This window comes from Falco biarmicus, chromosome 8, assembly GCF_023638135.1.
Source record: "Falco biarmicus isolate bFalBia1 chromosome 8, bFalBia1.pri, whole genome shotgun sequence".
In the NCBI taxonomy this organism is placed as follows: Eukaryota; Metazoa; Chordata; class Aves; order Falconiformes; family Falconidae; genus Falco; species Falco biarmicus.
In genome coordinates, this window is record NC_079295.1 from 17,068,701 (window position 1) to 17,091,200 (window position 22,500).

Consider the following 22,500-nt stretch of genomic DNA (forward strand, 5'->3'; position numbering starts at 1 on the left):
TAGTATTTTCCATTGTTCACAAGTGAGACTTTCTGATTTAACAAGTAGGACTTCTTTCCTTTGGAAAACTGTAAATATTACAATTATAGATTTGCAGCAGAGCCAATGTAAGTGTTCTCAGAAGTGCAGGCTGAACTTAATTTTGTCTCATCATTGGGACAGCCATGTTCAGATCTCTACTATGCAGCTACCCCAGATGCTGTGCTGCGTGGGGCCAATAGCATTTCTGACATCTTTAAGTGGGAAAGAAATATGAGAGGGTCACTGGGGTCTTAAAAGAGCTGAAGAAGGTGCCTGAATTATTGCCAGGCCAGTGTTTTGCTCTGTCATACAGACCCTTTATACGTTTTGATGGTTTCCTAAACAATAAAGCAACCATCTCATTTTAGTGGAGTAGACTATATAAAGATAGAAGGATGTGTTTGTTTTTATTACTTCTATAATGGCTATTTAGGAGAAAACTTCTATATGGCAAGAGTAGTGCCATAGGCCACTCTCTGCTTTGATGAGAATCTCAAAACCAGAATAATGTCTCAATTTGAACATATAAAGCTATTAAATGAATTACTTGCATACATACCACAGATGCTTTCCACAGTCTGAACACATTCATTTTCTAGTTTGTAGCAGATAAAATGGCATTGCATTAACAAATGCTGTTTTCTTTAAAAAAAGAAAAAGATAACTAAAAGTTTATGTATAAGGATATCATGTACAATGGCCATGAATCCATTCATACTTTCACAACTGTATTCATAAATTTCTAATGATTTTCAGAGCCTCATGTAACAGAAAGTATTATTGATCATTTCTTTGAGGATGTATTTGTACCATGATCACGGCAAAAAACAGAGACACTGTTGAGGCGGCTCTGAATTCTACATTTAGAAACTGCCTAGGAAAGTTTTACTTTGATTGGTTTAATAATTTCCTCTTATTGGCCTGTGGTATAAAGTATTGTGCATAAATTATAGTCTCTAATTTTGTATAAATGAAACAGTGCAGCTAAGGAGAACAAGGCATGCACCTCCTGTCAGATAAACCTTTTGAACTCCCTGTGGTCCTAGTTAGAGTGGGAGTACACAAGATGCAGATTCACTAAATCCAGCCAGGATATTCTGGTAATTATCCATTTAGACAATCATTCAGTTGTTTCTTGTCAGCTGCTGATTCTTCCCCAACTATAAGTGTCAGCTTGACATAAAAATGTATGTGTCTAATGTTCCAGTATCCATCTTACTTGTACTATTTGAACTCTCTAAAAATATTCTTGTTTAGTAAATTAAGTTTTGGACCTCACATGCAATCATAGAGCCTAAAAAGTGTGTTTGAACATTATAAACTGTATTTTTAAATTATTGTGCACGGGTTTTTCTTTTTAAATAGGGTGAGATGATAACCTATTTTTAAAGTTACTATCATTTTATGTAGCCTTTTATTATTAGCTTATGTCTGAAAATTGTCTTTAAGATAACCATCTCTTTTAAACAAGTTTGTCCTTTAGTTCCTTTTCTGTCCTCACATTAAAATATCAAGATGTGATTTGGAGGAATTTTAAGGTCAAATGAGCAGATGACATGAGAAGGACAGGTGAGAGACTGGATTACATCTTTGTTTGTGATGAGCAGCAATGTTAGTCCTGTTCCTCGGGAGCAGGTACCATCTCATGCAGCTGACGGAAAAATAACCTCAGCCAGTGTCTCCCCAGGGAACCACAGTGTGTGTCCTTGGTTTGGAGGGGTGAGAGGAGTGACGGCAAAGATGTAGTAGTGGGAGGCAGGAAAGGGGAGGAGGGAGATCCTTACACTGGAGTGCTTGCATGTTCCCTGGGTAACCTGGCAATCAGACCTAATAGTAACTAATAAATTGGATTAGGAGCATAGGGTCCAAGCTAGGACTACAGAGCATAGTTGATCTCAAAAGAGAACAACAAAAATTTACCGTACATTTTATCTGATGTGTTTGGTTCCCCCTTACGTTGTGGCCAGTGCATTATTTGCCCAGCAGCAGAGGCAGATTTAATCTGTGTTTCTTTAATATCATGCTGGTGGTTTAAAAATATTTTGATGTTAAGAATGTATGTTCCTTTCCTCTGCGTGTTACTCAGGTGTCACACTTGACTGAGAAGCGAGGTAAAACCTAGGCACGGTAGTAAATGACGAGGCCTCCTTTGTTAAACCAGGTTATAATCCATCACAAAAGCTGAAAAATCATACAAAATAAGGGATAACTGTGCTCCTGACACCTCCAAAGACTGCAGTATGTATGCGCTTTCTCTGTCTCCATCTCTGTGGCTCTCTCTTTTTTTCTGTTCTCACAACACATGTACGAGACCAGGCTTTTTATGTCATACTGCAGCAGTAGCACCATCCCACACACTCTCTGTCTCTGAAGAAATGTAACCCTTCTCCCGTTTATCTTCAAGTAGATTTCAGTGATTTCTGAACTGATTATCTTCTGTCTGAAGGAGCGTATATCTGCTTAACCTGTAAAGACATGACAGCCTAGGCTTGCATCAGTCGCTCAAATACAGGCATCTAGTGCCATTTGAGACACCTAAGGGTGCCTGAGACATCCACCCAGGGCTGGCAGATATGACACAGGACCTGCAGGACACCTGTGCTCTTCTGGAGCAGCATCTGGGGACCAGGTGAGATACTCCAGGGCATCTCCAATGGCACAAGATGCCTGTCTTAGATAACTGATTTGAACCTCCTGTTTCTGGGCATAATGTATATTTAATGGATAAGACGGCTGATCAGAAATTAAGTTCCTGTTTTTGTTTTGTTCTGAGGCCAGGTTGTACAAATCGTTAATTACGTCCTCTCCCTCTTGATGCTAATGGAACTGCTTATACACAAAATTGCTTACTGTTGTGGGTAAAATGTACACGACTGCAACTGAGCTCTCCAGTCTCTGGTTCTGGCTATGCAGCAGCTGTTCTTGATGGGGACTTTGATAAACAACAGACCATTCAAAATTTGCCTCGTTCACAATATTGAAAGAGCAAAGCCACACAACTTTTAGAGCTAATAACTAAAAATGAACATGTATATTTACACAGAAGGCTTTGCACTTCAGGGCTTGTAAAATCTTCTCTCAATGCTGGCAGCATACAATTTGTGAAAGAAGCAAAAGACTAGATTATGTAGCACCTCTCTCTCAGACCAGATTTATGTTTTGTGTGCCAGAACAACATTAAGCAAATCCTCTTCTTCCTGCTACAGAAGCTAGCCAGTTTGTAGCTCTCAAGAATTTTCTTTCTTCAGTGATAAACGTTACTTTGAAAAGTTTTCCATGCACCTGTGTAGTAACCAAAGACAACAAATAACAGAACAGGAAACTATAATTCATTTCTTTACTATATAGAAAGCTTTGCTGATGACCTAAGCAGCTACATTATTTATATGTGCTGGCTTTTTAAAGAGGTTGATATGGTTTTTTGGCTGATGGAAATGGAAAATCTGTCTCTTTTGGTGTAGTCTGTGTACATTTAATCAGCTTTGAATCCTCTCCATAGTTACGTGCCTATATTGCTTTTCCTTCTATTTCAGGGAACAAGACAGAAAAACAGGCATAAAGCATTCCCAGTGAGATGCCTTTCAGACATACAAATGTTGAACTGGCTGCACGGCTTTAAATGCTGAGGATTTAGAGCAAAATCAGTATAAGAGGAACCTTTCTTTTGTTACTTAAGAAACATTTCCTTACTTGAGATGGGTATTGGTAGCAGTTGTGGTATATTCTAGTTTAATTATGAATGCTGCTTTTTTTTCCCCTCCTCTTTTCCATATCTAAGGCTGATTACTCATTTTGTTAATACTTTTTCAAGTCTGATTTTCAGGTTTTCATAATAACTGAATTTTTAACATGATATCAGAGCTGAAACTTATGCCAAACCTTGAACCTGAAGACAGACTGGATTACTCTGTAGATGGACTCCTTTGCTTTGACCTAGCTTGAGAATGCTTTGCTGCCTGCATGCTACTTCTGGCACTGTTTGTTGGGTCATGGGAGGAAGCCAATTCCTCCAGTACATCAGGTATATGCAATTCCTTGGAAGTGCTTCTTTTACAGTGATACGTAGAAATACATCTCAAAGACAAGAGATTAAAAGAAAATTATTCATTTGCTGTGGCAATAGTTTTCCTTAATTTTCTTTGCTTGGACCGGTCCCAGGCATTTTCAGCTACATGACCTCTCCAGCCAATACCAATGGCCAGCTCTCTGTATTGATAGGCAGGTTAAAGTTCAAGGGATCTTTTGGCATTATAACAGTTATGATTCTTCAAGCAATTTTATACAGTGTTTCTTGCTGACATTTATAGATATTTTCAGTTGATTTGTGTCTCTCTAGAGATGAAGAACTGAATCTGAAATTTTCTATCATTCTGTCAAAAATGACTGAACAAAACAGGAACAAAAATCTACATTCTGCCTTCAGGAACTTTTGAAATTTCTGTATAGTAGATACAATATGCTTCAGTCCTCCAGAACCTTTATCTTTCTTTTAATCCATCCAATAATCCCGTCTAGAAAATTTGTCTTCTAAACATACATAGGTAATATGGGATTAAAACCTTCTAAATATCATAATTAATATTTATTGCAGCTGCTGGCAAGAGGTCTAGAATACAGAAATCCAAATCTGTTTGAGTGAGCAGATCTTTAGATCAAATACTTTTGCACAAGGCAAAAGTCTCCTGTACAGGACATCTCACCTGTTCTAGAGAGATCACAATTATGTGTCCTGTCTAGTTGGCTCCATAGAGATCAACTGGAAATTTTGAATCTATTGATATCAGTGGATGACTATTCCTGTTCTGGTGGAAGTAGAGCTAGCTTAGGTGTTATAGTATGTTGATTTATGTGGAAATAGCTCTTACTCGGGGGTCTGAGCATAAAATACAGAATTTTTCACCCTTTGTTGAGCTGAAAACATGTCCACAGTGGTTTAAAATAATGTTGCTAGTAATTTATTGATTAGTTATAAGAGGAAATTTAGTTTTGTTAAAGGAACATGAACGGGAACTTAATAGGTTCGTTTATTTTCCTTTATGAATTTTTACACATATGATTTTTGTTCCTCCTTCTCTGTCAATGCTTTATTACCTGCTCCTCTCCGAGAAGAGTCAATTGCCTAAAGTATGCACACAAAGAAACTAGAGAATCATAAAATTATGTGCTTATTTTCGTAGCTGGACATCCTTGTTCTTAGTCCATCCTGGTGTCCTAGTCTGAGTGGCTGTGAGCAAACTGGGTTACACAACCATTGAGGCTAGGAACTAAGACCCGACTGCTGTTTGTTGTTGGGCAGCTGAGAGTTCCCCTGATAAAACAGACATTCAGGAATTGGCTGAGATATAGTTACGTCAGCTAAGAAGAGGGCTTATGTACTTACTGATTTAGAGAAACAGAACAATCCTTATCAGATGGCCCAGAGGCTGATGCATGTGAGAATCAACTGCTGAAGACATAAATCTGTTCTGTCATGTACCACTGCGAATACGCAGAAAAAAAGAAAGTGACTGCAAAATGCTTTCACTGTTCTGTGCTGTACTGATAAGAGGTTTTTGACAAAATACAGGCTTGCTTTTCATAAGAAAATGCCAATTATTCAAACGCAAAAGCTTTTCTGATACTGTATAATTTTCAGTGAAATTTTGGTTGAGAAAAAGATCCATATGCATAGCCTACTTGATAAATCCACGTTATTCGGAAATAGCTTTTTTGTTCTCTCTGGGATATATTGGAGGTCTGAGGAAGTTCTGCTTTTGTTTACTGTGTTAAGTGATAAGAATGTCTATAGCATTGAATGTAAACATAAATGTCGAATATTGAGATCATGTCAAATCTGAATACAGAATACAACATGTGACTTTAGGAGAATAAAAGTAACATATTGGTGTACTGTGAGTACTACAAGATTAGACATTCTCATTTTAGATTTTAGAATGATAGCTAAATACAGTAGCTAAATAAAAACAGTCCAATTCTATAGGAGGATGTTGTAAATGCTCTGGCAAATAACATAATTCTACCATCTAATCCAACAGTAGAGGAATTGTAGGGACATATTTTTATTAATAGAGAGAACATACTACCATGAATCCATCTTACAACAGTGTTTATCTTTTTAATAATTATGAGCAGCTAGTTAAATACAATAACAGGTCTAATAAATAGAGATTCTATAGGGACTGTGAATAGGATTATAATGATATATTTATCTTAGTTTCTTTTTAAAACTCAAATCTCTATAAAAGGTCTGAAAAACCTCTTAACTGACATTTATCTGATTCCTATAATCCTATGTATAAAGCAAGAGTTTCCATGTTCATTCACTGATGTAGGTCCACAAAATACTGTTTAAAGATTTTTCTGTTTAAATAAGATTTATGAGTCAATATGTTTTGGAAAAGTGCCACAGTTTTACAAAAGTGGGATGGGGAATTGCTGGCAAGATTCAGAAAGGCAATTCAAAAACTGCCTTATTCATCACAATAAAACACTGGAAAAAATCTGAAGAAAAAGTAACAATAATTTCCAAAGCAGACCTAGGCCTAATGTATTAAATTTGCGGTGTTATAAGGGGTCACTGAAAAACAGTGACACTTAAGGTGGCATTTATTCTACCACCATCAAAGAAAGGAAAATTTGAGTTGCTTTATAAGACACCTAAAATTGGTATTTTAAGACATAATTTTTAAGCCTTCTGCTAGTAGAAATCTGGTGGAGTTAAATGAACTGTGCATAAAAGGATTGCAAAATCAAATAATTATTTTGTTAAAGATGATTTGTTCTCTTACAGTATGTTATGCAATTTCAAAATCATTCTGCCATGTAATTTGTAGCTTGGAAGAGGCTGCATTGCTGAAAAAAAAGCCCAGCATTGCAACGGAAACCATCTATTCTGATCAAGTCAATTATTGGTGTGTAACAAGAATAGTGGTGATGAAAGGTTGTTCTCAATGAAGTTTAGTGCTAAGTCATAAATTCCAATAATCTGGATATATAGATGCAGATATAGTAAGAGACAACGTGGTACTTGTGTTGTTTGAGAAATACTTTTATAACGAGTCCTTCTTCTATGCTTGGGAGAGCTGTTCGGCCTCCCAAGTCCCAGTCCCACCTTGGTGACATCAGTTGCTTGGCTCAGATGCCTGCTTCTTTGGCTCTGTGGGACACCAGTGTAGTTCTGCTTGTACTGGGGATTTTCAGAGGAGTCTGTCCTGAATTCTTTGTCAGCTAGGCCTGTAGTGAAAAGAAGGTATACTGGACAATTTACTATCTCAAACCGATAGAATTTATGATTTTATGTATTTTCAGGACTGAAATATTGCTGAATTAAGTGCAATTTGAAGCACGAATTGTGCTGCACTGGTGACAGCAGTAAAATATATTTCATGAACTGTTAATCCATATATCTTTATTATATGCATAAGGTATCAATGTATTTCTAAACAACTCTTCTAATCTGTCTTCATAATTGAAGTTGTTCAATGGCTTTGTAATGAAACTTTGAAAATATACTGGACAAAAAAAAATCAGTGCAAGCAGTCTACACCTTGAAAACACTGATTTTTTTAATTCGTGCCATTATAACAAAATGCATCAGAAAACGTGTGTGCTCATGTAAACTGATTTAACTTCTCCATGTCTGTGAGATTTATGCCACCTAAAATTCTGACCTGTGATGTCTAACACTATTACTGACATCAGCATTAAACTGCAGAGTGATGAAGACCTAGGAAGCAGTTGCCTTCAGTCTTAGCAAACGTAAGGTATTTCATATTCACTTGCTTTGCACCAATTAAATATTGAAAATAAATACCTGTATCATCATGTGAACACCACCCATGAGAATAATCTGTAGGAAGCTGCCTTGCCTAGTGACTCGACTGTTACATACTTGCGAGTATGTTCCTTTCATATCATTGTAGATAAACACTTAAAAAAATTTGATGAAATCATACATCAAAACTTAAACTGTAGCTGTGTATTAATAAAATTCCTCAGTATGTGAACTACACAATTACATGTAGCATATTTTGTAGACGAAAGACCAGGTGAGGGAAAGTGCCCTCTTAATGCTGGTACTCAGTTCACCTCTTTGGCATGTCTGTTTGAGTGCAGCGAGTTGAATAGCAGGAAAAAAACCAACCCAAACACCAAGAAACAAAACTGGGAAGGACCAGGCTCAGTTCAGACCGAAAGTGTCGAGGAACTGAAGTGAAGGAAGGCCTACAGGGGTAACGTTTGTCTTGCACATGCCTGGCCCCAAGATTAGAGGGAATGCTGCATAGGTTAATGATCGTGACTAGAATATGGAAGTGGACGGTGGGTGTCCGTGTGTCCTGACAGGAATACATGGAGAGAGGAGGGAAGTGCCTGTGTTTGGTCAGAGGTGGAGGCAACCTGAAACGAATGGAAAGATGAATGGCAAAGCAGAGGAAAAGGTTCAGGTTTTATTGCTGTGATCGTTGTGCTTGTATTTATGTATTTTTGGACAAAATTAAGTGAGTACTGGTGTTTAAAAAAATCTGAATTGCTTTACTGAGCAGCTTTCATAGGCTTCTGAAAGATAAGAGTCTGTAGGTGCACAATGCACTTAGACTGGTGAGGTTAATGTAATTAATGAAAAAGAATTGTGGCCTGGATTTTCAGCCTTAAAATATTAGGACACTCTGGTTGTAACCAGAGCTGATAAGCCACTCAGAAATCCACCTCACAAAGGAATTATTTCCGTGATTAAATTACATGTTGTCAGATTTGGAGGCTCATGTCAATCTATGATCAAGTGTATACCTGCATGTCAAGCTATTCTGCTTCTGAGTGGAATTAATTAATTCCTCCTACTGCAAAAATAATTGAAATTCATGTCAGACAACTAGATAGCAGAAATGAGGTCGTGAAAATTTAGTAAATTTTTATGTCATTTCTGTAATCATGTTTGTGGTTGAAGTGCTAAGATCTCTTTTTTAAATACATCAGAGTCTAGCAGACTAGCTGTGATTGAGTAAGCGCCTGCAAACTCTATTAGCATGAAATAGTTAGATCTTCTTTTGATCAATCCTCTTTGAGAGTTATTGCTGTCATTTTGTGAGATCAATTTTGAAAAGATTTATTTCTTTGTACTGTAAGAATATCTTACTCTGCAGTTTTGTGTTTGTTCATTTCATGGTGCTCTTATTTGAACTTTAGGAAGAGTATTCCAGAAGAGTCTGAGATTAACTATTCTGGATTAAAATTTAAACTAAATGCAGCTGACGTGACCTCAAAATAATAATCATAGTGAATGAAAAGCTTAATCAAGTATTTATATAGTAGTACATTTTGAAAACGAGTAGAAACCAGATAGTTTATAGCAAAGCATACTTTAGATTACTCTCTGGATTAACTTCACATTAAATGTGATTCACCGTAATACAAATGGCTTTCTTTAATACCTGATCTAGTATCTACAGGAGAAAAATTATTACATTGCATTTACTTATATTTCTTCTTTACATAAAATACATTAATAGGTACCCAACAGTAGAATATTAGCAGTATTTTAAGATATATGCTGATCTGTGCAAATTGGAATAACATTGTTAGACAGCAAATTTCAAAGATAATAAAACCTGAAGATTAATAGAAAAAATTATACAAAATGATACAAAATACTTCAAACAATATTCTTCCAACAGTTATGCCATGGATCATATCTTTTTCTTTTGGGTGCACATACATGTACTTCTTTGTAACTGTTTGCTGTTCCTGTATATTTCATACTATTAAGCCTTGGGCAAGTTTATTCATAAACATTTTTGCTAGTTTAGTTACTGTATTAAATGTCAGTGTCTCTACTCTGGCTTGTTCACGTTTCATTCATATTCCTTGGCTGACTGTGGTAGAAGAGGGCTTTAACCTGACTTTCTTGCATACTCTCAGTTAATCAATCAGGCATTTCAACACAGGTTACCTAAAAAGGAAGCAAATCCTTCCTTTAACAGCTATTGCATTTGCCTTAAATGTTAAAAAGCTGGATTTAGATCTTTTCATTGCCTGATCTGATCCCCCAGCCTCATGATGAGTGCACCTTTTCTACTTCAATGTGTATTTAGTTTATTTATATATGGAAATACTTCTAACAACTTTGGCACTAGAAAGTTTTTAAGAAACTGGAGCATAGTTTCCAGCTATGTATTTATCTTCCAGGTGAGTGTTTTTCATGCTTTTTCTTTTCTTTACTTTTTTTTTTTTTTGAGGTGTATTCTTGCTGTGTTAAGAAATGTGGTTGGTTTTTTTCTCTCTCTTTCTGTCCGTGTGTATCACTGCACAAAATGGAAATCTCTGGCCAATGCTAACACTGAAATCTCTTACTCATCTTTCAGAATTGCATCCCTGAATCAACTTAAAAATCACTTAGAGTCCACAAGTTCCTTTCATGTTCCTTACAATTGAATTTCTAGTCACCAATAATCATAGAATAGGGCATTAAAAAAAAACCAACCCAAACCCACAGAAATAATAAGCTGAGATAGATACAAAATTACTTAGAAGACTCACTTCCTAGTATGGTCAAATATAGTGTCATTGAGCATTGTGTAGCAGATAGCCAGCCAGGGTCCTGACCCTGGTATCCAAGCCATATAAGCACATAGACAGTCTTCAGCAGTTACTGTGATTTCTTGATGGAGGAGAGGGTGGTAAGCATCCAAAAAGGTGATATCCATCTAGTTTGCTGTCATTTTCACATTAACTTTGCAGAGTAAGTTGCAGTCTAACATGACTATTCTCAACCTGTAAAGGCAATAACATTGCGGAGACCTTTTATCCCAGTGACCACAATCAAACAGTCTGTAAATACTCTCATTAACCCTGAGCTCTTATTTTTGTGATTTGTTTGATCAAGGCACACATGCAAAACCACATTCACCAGATCGGAACTATTCAGGTAGGCACTCCCTCAGGATCAATCACTGCATTCATTGCTACTGTATTAAAGCTGGCTTGTTTTTCTTGGGCAAACTACTGGCTTACTTCCCTGAGTAACACTACTTTAGATTAAAGTGAATAATTTGATTTCAAAACTGAGGATTCTAATAAAACATGCTGCAATAGGGGAATCTGAAAAGCAGTGGGAAATAAAACAATGTATTGTTTGAGAATATGACAGGCAAATCGCAGTATGTAGTTACACTTTCTAACAAACTGGTTTACTGTCTATTTTGATCTTTTATACACACAAGCTATTCCCAGATACTTAGTGAGTGTGTAAACAAACATTATCTTTTAACATTGAACAAAGAATTTACTAGTTTTCTATTTTGAAATTAAAATGTAGCCAGGTTCTTACTTGAAAGGAATGTCAAGGCTTTGCAAAGAGACTGAAGGGTAGTGATTCATTCAGGAGAGAGATGAAAAATGAAGCACAATTTAGCAATTATGTTAGTCATGACCATAAGAGAGCTGAACTTCTCAGGTTAGATTTTATGTCCCTAGGGGAGTACATTTAGGGATGCTATACTGTCATCACCTTGAAGAATTCAGATATTAATTTCTGACTCCTAGAAAGGCATAGACATTAAAAACAGAACTTTATGTTATTAAAAGCTGGTTTTGAAATTTTCTTACAAAGCACAGTGTGCTTAGAAGCCCAGTAATTTTCCAGCTGAAAGCTCTTTCTGGTATAGTATTTGTGTAGATAACAAGCACAAGTAATTAAATACAGCTGGATGAATTTGGTTGTGGCTCATTTTGTAATCAGTGTAGGACTTTCGTGTGGAAGTAATAGAGCAGTGCATCATTTGGCAACTAAGAAAGATGGTCATTGTGTTGGACAGGAAGCCTGAGAATTATTTTTAGTGTTTTTTGCCATAAGAGCACAAGAGGTGCTTTATCAGGCACAGTCCGTGTACTATGCCTTAGGAAAGGATGCTGGATCTGATGCTGTAGTTAGCAAGGCCAGCTGTACAATGGTGTATCTCCTTAGAACTGAGTGATAATAAATTAAAGAACATTCTTTGTAAAATAAAGAACCATATGTGTCTTCTGTAGGACACATGATGTGTTCTGAAAAATTCAGCTGTAATCCATGCAGGCTGAGAGGTATCTTTTGTGTTGTGTTTTCTTTCACCTGGAGATAGAGAGATATTAGGTAAAATGTTCTGTGCTGCAAAATTCTTGATGAACGAGTGTAATTTCCATGTTATTCTGATCACAGATATTCTTTGAGTATTGTCATGTTCAGTTTGAGCACTAGGCTCTGATTTTTCAATCCTTTGCTTATAGTATGTGTAAAACGTACATCAACAGGCAAATTACAGTCAGCTACATATATGATGAGCAAAAAGTGTTAAAATAATATCTTGGAGGTGAATTACAGTCGGTGCTAAATTTTCTCAGTTTAAACAAAATATGACAGAAGTAACACTTTTGGTGATAGATTCTGGACTACGACTTCTGAGCGATGCTCTGCTTCAAACCTGGAACATCAAATTGGAAGCTCTGAAAATGTTGTCACTTTTTAGTGAATAGCCTGATAATCAGGTTGGTTTAATAGCATGTTTTCAAATTAGACAAGACAATATGATCAGCAGTTGGGGTTAATATGTATTATCGGGACAGATGAGTTAAAGTACTTTATGAGATGCGTAAGAACAAAGACCCAAACTCATTGAAGTCCTGAGCGCAGCAGGAAAAAACGTAGGCAATTCTGCGGTAAGGATAGCGGCCTGTCCCATCAAGGTGTCCTCTAGATTAGAGTAAGGCTGAAGTTTGCTACTTTCTGCATAATGCTTTCACAGACTATTACTCTGTTTTTAATAAATGTGGAAGGAATAGGGGAAAGTCTTGGGAATAGCGTGGGTTAAGGCAAAGGAAACAGCAGCAGCTAAGGAATGTCCTCTAATCCAGTTTACCTTCCCAGAGCTACAAAGCCTGAACCTTATATACTGAGGTGGCAGGCACTTCACAGGCCGAGGAAAAAGGCAGCTATGTACCAGGCATTGGCTACAAATGATTTTTATTTTTTTTTGCTTCAGTTCCTGTCACAACTGTTTCCAGAACCAAACCCAATATGCATATAGCCCATATATACTATATGATAGATAACGAGTTTAATGTGATACTGTTCAAGAATTACTTTTTTGGAAATATTCTTCCTGATGAGCTCTAGGTACTTGTTTCTGTTTAATTCTGCTCACCCTGAAGTAGTCGAAGATGGAGCTATTCAAAAACAGATAGTGAATTTCTGTTTCTTGCTTGACCTTAATTCAAATTTAGTTTCTCATTTAGATAAATCCTCGATCAAGCTCACATGTGTAAATAAGAATGGTGGTGTTACATCTCATCTTGTTTCTGATCATTCTTAAAGAATACAGAGGGAAAGTTTGCCCGCTTGATTCTTTCCTCATTTAAACATTTATACAGCTCTCAAGTGTGTTTAAGCTTTCCTAATGTTCTACTTCTCATTACCAAGACCTACTTTGAAGTACTTTGATTTGGCAATTCTTCAGCAGAACATTTATTTTTAACAATCCTAAATGCCAGAAGTTAGTTTCGCACATAACATAGAGTGCTAGATGCTAGCATATCCTATTTTTTTTCTTTTTTCTTCATTTTAATTGCAGTATTGCAATTTTTAATAAAAGCCCTATTCATATTTTTACATTGTCATATACATTACATGTACTGTATCCTTTCTTCAGAACTACTGAGATGGTAATGATTTTACAGCAAAATTGTACTGTAATTACTACAGCTGTTGTGCTGAAGCATTTATGTCTTGCTCTGTCTTTTGAATGAAAAACTCTTTTAGTGAAAATAGATTTGTTGAAGCTGTTAATTATTCAGTAAAAAAGACATCTGAATTACAGTGGTGGTATTTTTTCTGCAACATTTTAGGCAGACTAAGGTAACTCCTGAAGTATTTTAATGTTTATTCAATGATCTGTAACAGTTCATAATGCAAAATTTGTATTTTTTACATTTCACCAATTTATCCCAACAAATAGAAATTTGTACTTTGCTTCTCAGAACCCCTGATACACTTTAAAAACAAAATTCACGATAAATTGGCTCTGTCATCCCATCTGGAAAGTGTGATTATATATTAAAAGTATAACTTCTATATTCTGGTACTTCAAGTGTTTAATTATAAGTAGGAAAATAGGACTTCTAAACCAATGACAAGTTAGAGCTTAGACTGAAGTAGGATTATCTTGGTGGTTGTGTTGGTTGTTGTGTTGACCTGTTAGGCTAGCTGAATGAAGTACCCTGTTTCAGCTGATAGTATAGACCCCTAATCGTGTTCTGTGGAAAGAGTTCAGTAGAAATCCTCCTGCTGTAAAATACCCTGAAGGTGAATCAGACAGTTTTGGCAATATCAGGTTGAAGACATATTGTTACACACACACTTGTGCTGTCCGGTATGGGGGGGTCAATAATATCTAGAAAAAGGGGGGTGGAATAGGGCGCAGAGATAGCTGGGGCACCATGTCTGAGCAGGTTCTTAGACAGAATATGAGGGACTGCCATTTCAAAAAGCTTTTCTTCTGCAAAAGACCTATATTTTTATATAAGTCCTTCTGTAACCTCTGTTGACTTAATATAACATCAGCGATAAGCTGTATGTATGTTGAAAGAAATAGAATGGAAGATGGCATACTAAGCAACCAAATGATACTGCTCATGGAAGTTAACAGGTCAGAAATAAATATAAAATCATTTTTAAATAAGCACAGAGGACCCAGATTACTTACCAGGACCCAGACTCTACAGTCTGATGTCTCAAAAAGATCTATTACTGAAACAAATTTTGTAAGTTGTCGGAAGTGTTAGCTGTAAAGGTTTGGCCACGTTTATTTATGTTGACCTGTGGTATGCAGCAAGGAAATTCTGTCCTGGTTCTAATTTCTATCCTGGGGAAATCAAAATGTTAATTATATACAGAATTTATAGTATTTAATACTTTTTATTCCACAGAGAAATCACAAAATAAAGTGTTGTTATTTTAATGTTAACGAAGAGCATTTCCTGGGTTGTTTGCTTGTGTGTGACTTTATCAAGTAAAGGATACTCATGGTATCATAGATGAAGACTTTGATCATTAGGCAATGCTGTTATTTTTAGTGCCAAACATTTACCAATCTTCTGTCCTTAACAATTGCAGAAATTTCTCCAAAAAGGCTTTCAAAAGCCTTCACAATGACAGCAACATACTTTCTTAGCAGTAGTCTAGAAATACTTTCAAAACAAAGTTACCAGTTCTGTTTAATGCAGTTTTAAATGAAAGAACATAAACTGATTTTTTATATGACAGCTTGTTCATAATGTTTCTAAAAGGACTTTCTACCTCTGTGCATGCTGTTTTCAAAGAACGAGTATCAACATTCTTCAACCCAGATTTTCTCATCCCAAGAAATGAAGGAGATATTCAGCATGTTGTCTCAGGATGGGTATACCAATGACTTCAAGGTGAATGAGCAGAAAGACAGAATAAAAGAAAGAGAAATGAGAGATCCATTTCCAAACCCTTATCATTTGTGATAATTGATAAGTTGATAAGATACCACTGTATGGGAAGATACTGTCTGATCTATGAGCTTCAAGAGTAGCTAAAGCAAAATGTAGTTTCCAGCAGGACTAGGCAGCAGAGGGAACATGAGATGGAGAAGAGAGACATTTTCAAACCATTAAATTTATGTAGTTGCTGACAAGAGACTCCATTTGCTAGGTTGTGTGATATGATAAAATATTTAGTGCATCACAGTCACATGAAAACAGTCTGGATCATGTGAAGTGCAGAGGGATTGTGGCATAATACTGTCATCTGGAGAAATGCCTTCTAGCAGGAACTCTTTTAAAACAGCAAGTATCTCCCATGAGACTGTGACCATCCCTGAGGCAGTAGGTCATGATCTTTCTTGCAAGTATGGGAGATGCAGTTGTGATGACTGGGAGCTGTGAGACAGGGCTAAGAGAGTCCCTCTGAAACAAAGACAGTGAGGTGTGCCAGGCCTGCGCTCCTTGGATAATTTCAGGTGGCACAGAGGTCTGGGTTCAAGTTTCTTGCTGGAATGTAAAGCCAACGCTCAAATGTGAGTGTGAGGTGATCTATTTAGAAATATCGTTCTTCTGTCATGGAATATTTTTTAAAAATAATGGAGGGGACGGCTTTGGAAGATTTAGAGGCTTAAATTCTGCCTTTTAGCAGCTGCTTTGATCACTGTGCTCAGAGCTGCTGTCTGCAGGAAAAATAAAGCTTTTAAATGGCTGTGGGGAATAAGGGCAATGTGCCTTTTCTCTGTGTTTCTCGCATTAGCCTCAGCAAGTAAGACGTACTGAAAGTCTTCCATCGTCTTCAAGCATGATTTTTGGCAGGTGATGAGTTTATGTTTGATTTCCCAGCTTGTTGATAATGAATTTAGTTAGGTTATGATGAGGACTTTGAGACATACAGACAGTTTAAGTGCTTATAAGTTCAAGATGAAATGGCTTTAGCTAGCACTCCAATATATATACATTTCAGGGGAAAATTATAGATCAAATGTCAATCTTCAGACAAAAATCAATATTCAGCAAAGATCATTAGAAGGATAATTTGCGATTTAAAAATCAGTCCTACAGCTTGTACATTATTTGTCTGCGATTTCATGGATTGATTGTGAAATGGGAATATCAGAAAATGGAAATGGACACTGAGGCAATAGAAATGTGGCAGAGTTTAGAGTAAGGTAAGACTAGCTGGTTACTTATATCTAACAGAAAGCAGATAAAACACCTGAACATATATACATGGTAAGTGATTTGAAGTTTGAGGATTTTTCCATTAAGCTTTAATCTGGAAAGCAATTGAAGGGAGGCGCCAAATTAGCATTGATGATGGTTCATTAGCAGAAGTGAGATAAAAGTTTGAAAGATACTTAAAGCTTGGTTGAAACAGGTTTCATTCTGTATCTTGGGTGGGCACAAGGAAAGGTGAGAGAAATTCATGTGTGAGAATTTGTGCTGATGACATACATCGACTAATGGTGAAAGTTACTTTCAGGGAAGAGTGGGTAACTGGGGGAGGTGAGAGAGACAGCAGGGAAAAGCAGCATCAACAGGATCCCAGATTAACCCCCCCTCTCTGGGCTGTCTCTCCAGAGCAGCAGGTGGTGATGATGGATGTGATGGTGAAAGGCTGTAGAGCCTCAAACAGCAGACCTTTAATGTTACTGAAGATGAGACACTACGGCTTCTCAGGCACTTGCAATTTGTTTGATCAGGTTTGTTGAGAACTATTCAAAATTGCTTTAGAGAGCTTGGCTCACTTTTATGGTTTTAGGTGGAAACTGTAAGACTCTATGGCTTTCTGTGATTTTAGCTAGGTGCTAAAGAAAACTTTGGAATTTTGACTAAATTTTGATTAAGCCTTTAAACATACTTGAACCTAATGAGTTCTAAATGAGACCCAAAGTATAATATTTATACAGTATTAGAGTGCTAAATAATACATTTATAGGATGACTAAGGTAAAACGAATTGAAGCCTAATAGAGAATGCCTGCTTGAAGGAAAACCACTTAATCTTGCATAAACATGATCAATATTTAAACAGCCAATGCAATTCTATCCCATGAAAATGCAGTTTTATCTTAAAAAAGTGTAAATTTCAGTGTGTTTTATATAGCTGCATAACTTCTATTTTAATTCTTCAATATGGGATTGAAGTTTTGGTATATCTAAATGTTGGTTGAATTACCAACATATTCAATATTTATTTTCTAATGACTGAATCATGATTACAGATCAGTGTGTACCACTCATATGCTTAAAATAATCATGAAATGAATGTGATTTGTGAAACCCTTAGCAACCACAAGGCTTCCTGTGCATATGCTCAGACACAGCAGTGACTGAGAAGTAATTTTGTGAAACACATTTGCAGCACTGAAAATGTGATATATCTTTCTTGAATTTCTCAGTATCAGAATTTACAGAGAGAGGACTCCTAATGAGAAGAAATATGAGGTAACTGTATTTGATACTGTGTCTTGTATGATTTCAGGGAAGTAAAACACATCAAGGTCCAAGTCAGGAATTGTCAGTTCTAATCCTTGCTCTCCATTGATATCCTGGCCTTGCCTTGACTGGAAAAATGTCCCAGTATCAGCGTATTTTTCCCTACCATAATGTAAGAAACCTTGAAGTAAAGGTTAAACCATTTTGAAGCCATGTTAGTTGGCTGCTTTGTAACTGCAGGTAGTAGCAGGGGAACAGAAGTGACCACCCAAAGGGATCACTCTGGAATCTTTATTACCATATTCTGGATATTTCTCCAGTATCTCTCATCTGTTTGCATGATCAGGTCTAGTCTTTTATAGCCATGTATTACAAATATTACAACTGTATCTGGGATTTTCCTTTTCCATAGTCAGTATTTTATTTCCATCTTGCCAGAAACACAAAGAAGGAATTATATCCTTTGTCATAACAAAAGGTTTCTAGTAATCCATATATTGTAATTTTTCACTTGAAAATAATGGTATTTCTCATGTTTGTTTTCAATGTGTCATGCTTAATTAAAACAAAGAAATAAAAATCCTGTGCAATACAGCTAGAGTATTATAGTTGGGGTTTTTTAACTTTTCCTTGTCCTTTTTACAATTTTCTTTGTCTTGCAGAACGCTCGGCTATGAGTATTAGCACTTGTTGGTTTGTCTTATAAATTGGCATACCTGTGCTTTATTAAGATGTTAGATTCATTACTGAAATGTCAGCTCTTAAATGCAGTGGCTGTTTCACCTTAATACTTAGTATGTTGTGTATATTCAGATCGTTCATATTCTGTTATAACCCACTTAATTTTGCCATTTTTCTGTCTTCTGGGGGATAAACCTCATGATTATCACCTGACAAGTGTCTGATCAGCAACACTATGGAAAGATTTTATTGCTGTGTCCAGCTTCCAAGTTGGAAGTTGTACTGTAGATAGAGACAGATTTTTCTTGGATGTCTGCAGCAACGGTTGGGGACCACTGGGCACAATTTTATTAGGAAAAAACCATAATCCACCCTGAGGGATGTTGAACAGTGAAACACATTGCCCAGAGAGTTTGTGAAATCTCCAGGCATTCAAAGCTCGATTGGAAGTGCCTCTGAGAAATTTGATCTAAGTTTGAAGTTATAACTAACAACGAGCTTTGCCTTTCCTTGACAAGAGCTTGAATCAGGTGAAAGTCCTTTCCAACCAAAATTATCTTGGGGTTCTATGATAGATCTGCACTGGGTCAGCTACAGATACTCTTAAGGACATCTCCAGAAAGCGTGGCTGTGTGAGGTAACAAGGTCACTGGTCTTTATTGAATTACACAAATTTTATCCTTTTGTGATTCTGTAACCCCTTCAGAATCACTTTAATTTTGCCTGAGCAGCTTTTCCAAATTGCCTGGTCTGTTACTGTGTCCTGCATTCCTCCTCGAATATGAACTATAACTACAGGGTGAGTTGCAGCCGCGGACTGCCACCTATGCAGCGGGAAATTGCCACTGTGGCTTAAAGGCTCCCTCAGGGACTCCTTTGCTCCTGCGAGAGTAAATATGGTTCCATATATCTGTCATCTGGTCTGTGCCCTGAGAAAATGTGGAATCACTGGAAATCGTAGGATTTGAAGACATTTTGAGCTAATATTGTTCTACCATAGTGCGCCCCCCACTTCCCCGTGAAGTGTTGTGTTTTGAAATTTATTTATGCTTCTACATGTGGAAGTGTGATTTTGGGACACACTTAGTCAAACACGGAGGGAACAATGCAAGTGGTAGAGGCACCCTACGGCTAATTGCACGTGGTGGTGATGGTGCTGCCAGATTCACCTGGGCATTTTGGCGTTGGTGCTCAGGAGGGGTTGTGTGTGTGTTTGCGTGCATTACTGAGAAGCAGACATCCCAGGGAAGTTACAGTGTGTGTACTGCAAGGTGAGTGTCTGTGAATTAGCTTCTTCAGTCTATAGGTACCCCTGAAGTGGAAGGAGTTTTGTACTAGAACTGCCTTCCCAAGCATAAGGTTATTTTTTGTCCAGGAGATGTGCTCCTACAGTATTTCATCTACCCACTTCGCCTCTCTGAGAAGTCTTTTTTAACACTAAACTTTCCATTGTGTTGATGTGCAATGCACTGTGTAAAATACCAAATAATTATCGTTGCTAAGAGCCTTATTTGTGTTGTGCTAATTTGAATTGAATTAATACTTCAGAGAACTGAGGAGGCTGGTCTTAAAACTCCATTTGCTAAAATTCTCCTTGCAGGTTTGGATATAATTATACGTAGGCCAAATAAATATAAAGAAAAAACATAAAACGTTTGTGTAATGGAACAATACTTTCCAAGTTTATGAGAGATTTGTTTTGAATATCACTGCATTTTTTAAAGTAATGCATTTTAATTAGGTCCAACCAAGTACTGTATATACCCGATAAAACTAATGTGTAGTATATATAAAATTATATAACAGATTGTATATTTTTATATGTGCTCTTTCATGTCATAAGTATGATTTTTTTCTGAAAGTCAGCTTGGTGCTGACTAAATTTCAGTCCACTTTTTGACTAAATGTTTGTTTCACACAATTTTTTCACATTTCATACACAGAAAAAAGATCATTTCATGAAAGTTATGTTAAAATAATGATGTATCTTTAGTTACAAGAATCTATCTTACATGACACAAAACTGAAGATTATTTCAACTTCGAGATATAGCACAGAAAGAAGGAAAATACCCATGCTACTTTAAGCATCCATCTAGTTACAGTCTACACAGTTACTTATAAAGTTTTCATTTCACTTCAGTGCTGTGACTACTGTGTATGGTTGAGCAGTGTCAGAAGTTTTCTTCTCATCAGAGAGTTTAGAAAAAATCTGGTATTCAAGGAGTTCATCTGTATAATTGTATCGCTACAGAAGCATGAGCTGATGCATTCCAAAATCTTCTTTGGGCATATCCTTGTTTGTAATGTAAAAGAAAGTTCTCAAAACTAAAAGTAAAAGCACACTTGGGAAAATACGTGGATTTTTCTAATGCCATAGCCATCACCTTTCATCTGGTATAATGATGAATTTTCTTTAAACACAGAAACAATGGAGCTCCGCATTAGCTCATGCTAATAAGAAATACAGATCCTGTAGCAAAAACATACTGGAGGCCTAAATAAAATTTTAATAAAAATTAAAGACATTTAAATGAAGCAAAATCAGTATATAGGGGATATAAAAAAAAATATCAACCTTCTAAACACAGAAAAAATATAGTAGGACAACTGAAAAATTATGGTAAGACAACTTGCAAAGTTTTATTTATTATTTAAAGACAATTGGAGACTCAGGTGTAATTGTAATGTCACAAATTAATATGAAATTGCTCTGATGGTAGTTACTGAGTCCTCTCTGATTTACTGGAAAGTATATGCCTTTTCTTAATAGATCTTGAAAATTTAGCAAGCTGTAAAAACATGCAGCTGGTCATTGCTCTGTGTGTTCTAAACCCAGATTTTTTTAAAACAAGAGAAGAGATGCAGTGATGGTCTCTTATGTCATTGGCCTTTGTATTGGTTCCAGTATTTCAGATAGAAAATGCAGTCACTACAATTTGATATAAGCAACGCACTAATATTTTTATTTGCTTTTTCACAGATTAAGATGCTTGGTAAAGCAGCTGGAGAAGGGTGACATTAATGTGGTGGATTTAAAAAAGAATATTGAATATGCAGCATCTGTGCTGGAGGCAGTTTATATTGATGAAACCAGGTAAGTCTGAGGGGGGGGTGGGGGAAGGAAAGGATACTGGTAATCTCATTTCAGAAATTTGGTCTTTGTATGCAATTGCAACTGATGGGAGCTAAAGGTGTCTGCACATCAGAAGGATCATATGTGGCTCTTAGATCTTTTAGTGACAAGGTTAAAGCAAGTAAAATTCCAAAGGTCAGATATAACCAACTTCTGTAGAGTTTGCCTAGTTCTTATCTTCCTTCAGCTGTCAAATGTTCACAGCATAAAATCGTAAGAATTTTGTGAAGGATGGATTTCCTTTCCCCCACAGGCCACATACCGATAATCATGCTTAGGACTGTACCACTGAAAAAATGGGCTGTTTTGGAATGAAATGCTCACAGAGATGAGTCAGAATATTATAATCTGGCCTATAAATACATAAATTCATGAAAAGCTGTGATTTATTTTGTAATGTTTGATGCTTTGTTTATGATTATTGTTACTGGCAGTATTACTGGCAATCATCTTTAATGTGAGTTGACTACAATTAAATTAGAATTTCTAAGTATTTGGCTTCTTGAAAGAATTTTGAGATATGTACTATATTGAACTTAGCTAGCTAACTTACAGTTTTTATTTCAGTGTGCTGTCCTCTTTTAATTTTTTTCTAAGCAGAATAATCTTATGAAGATGTCTGCCAAAACTTCTTCAATACTGCTGGAGCGTACAGTATATGTCTCAGTTCCATACTACATTTAAGAAGTCT

General features: G+C 36.5%; 1 protein-coding gene across 8 annotated transcripts in view; it reads left to right on the forward strand.

The window, feature by feature from the left end:
- PDE1A (phosphodiesterase 1A) overlaps nt 1–22,500 on the forward strand; it is a 248,849-nt gene that overhangs the window by 143,079 nt on the left and 83,270 nt on the right. For all 8 annotated transcript variants that reach the window (XR_008823670.1, XM_056350225.1, XM_056350220.1 and 5 more), the window contains one exon: nt 21,657–21,770. Coding sequence is in view for 7 of the 8 variants with exons in the window: in XM_056350225.1 (XP_056206200.1) it covers nt 21,657–21,770 (114 nt within the window). In the remaining variant the exon portion in view is untranslated. The remainder of the gene's footprint in view (nt 1–21,656; nt 21,771–22,500) is intronic.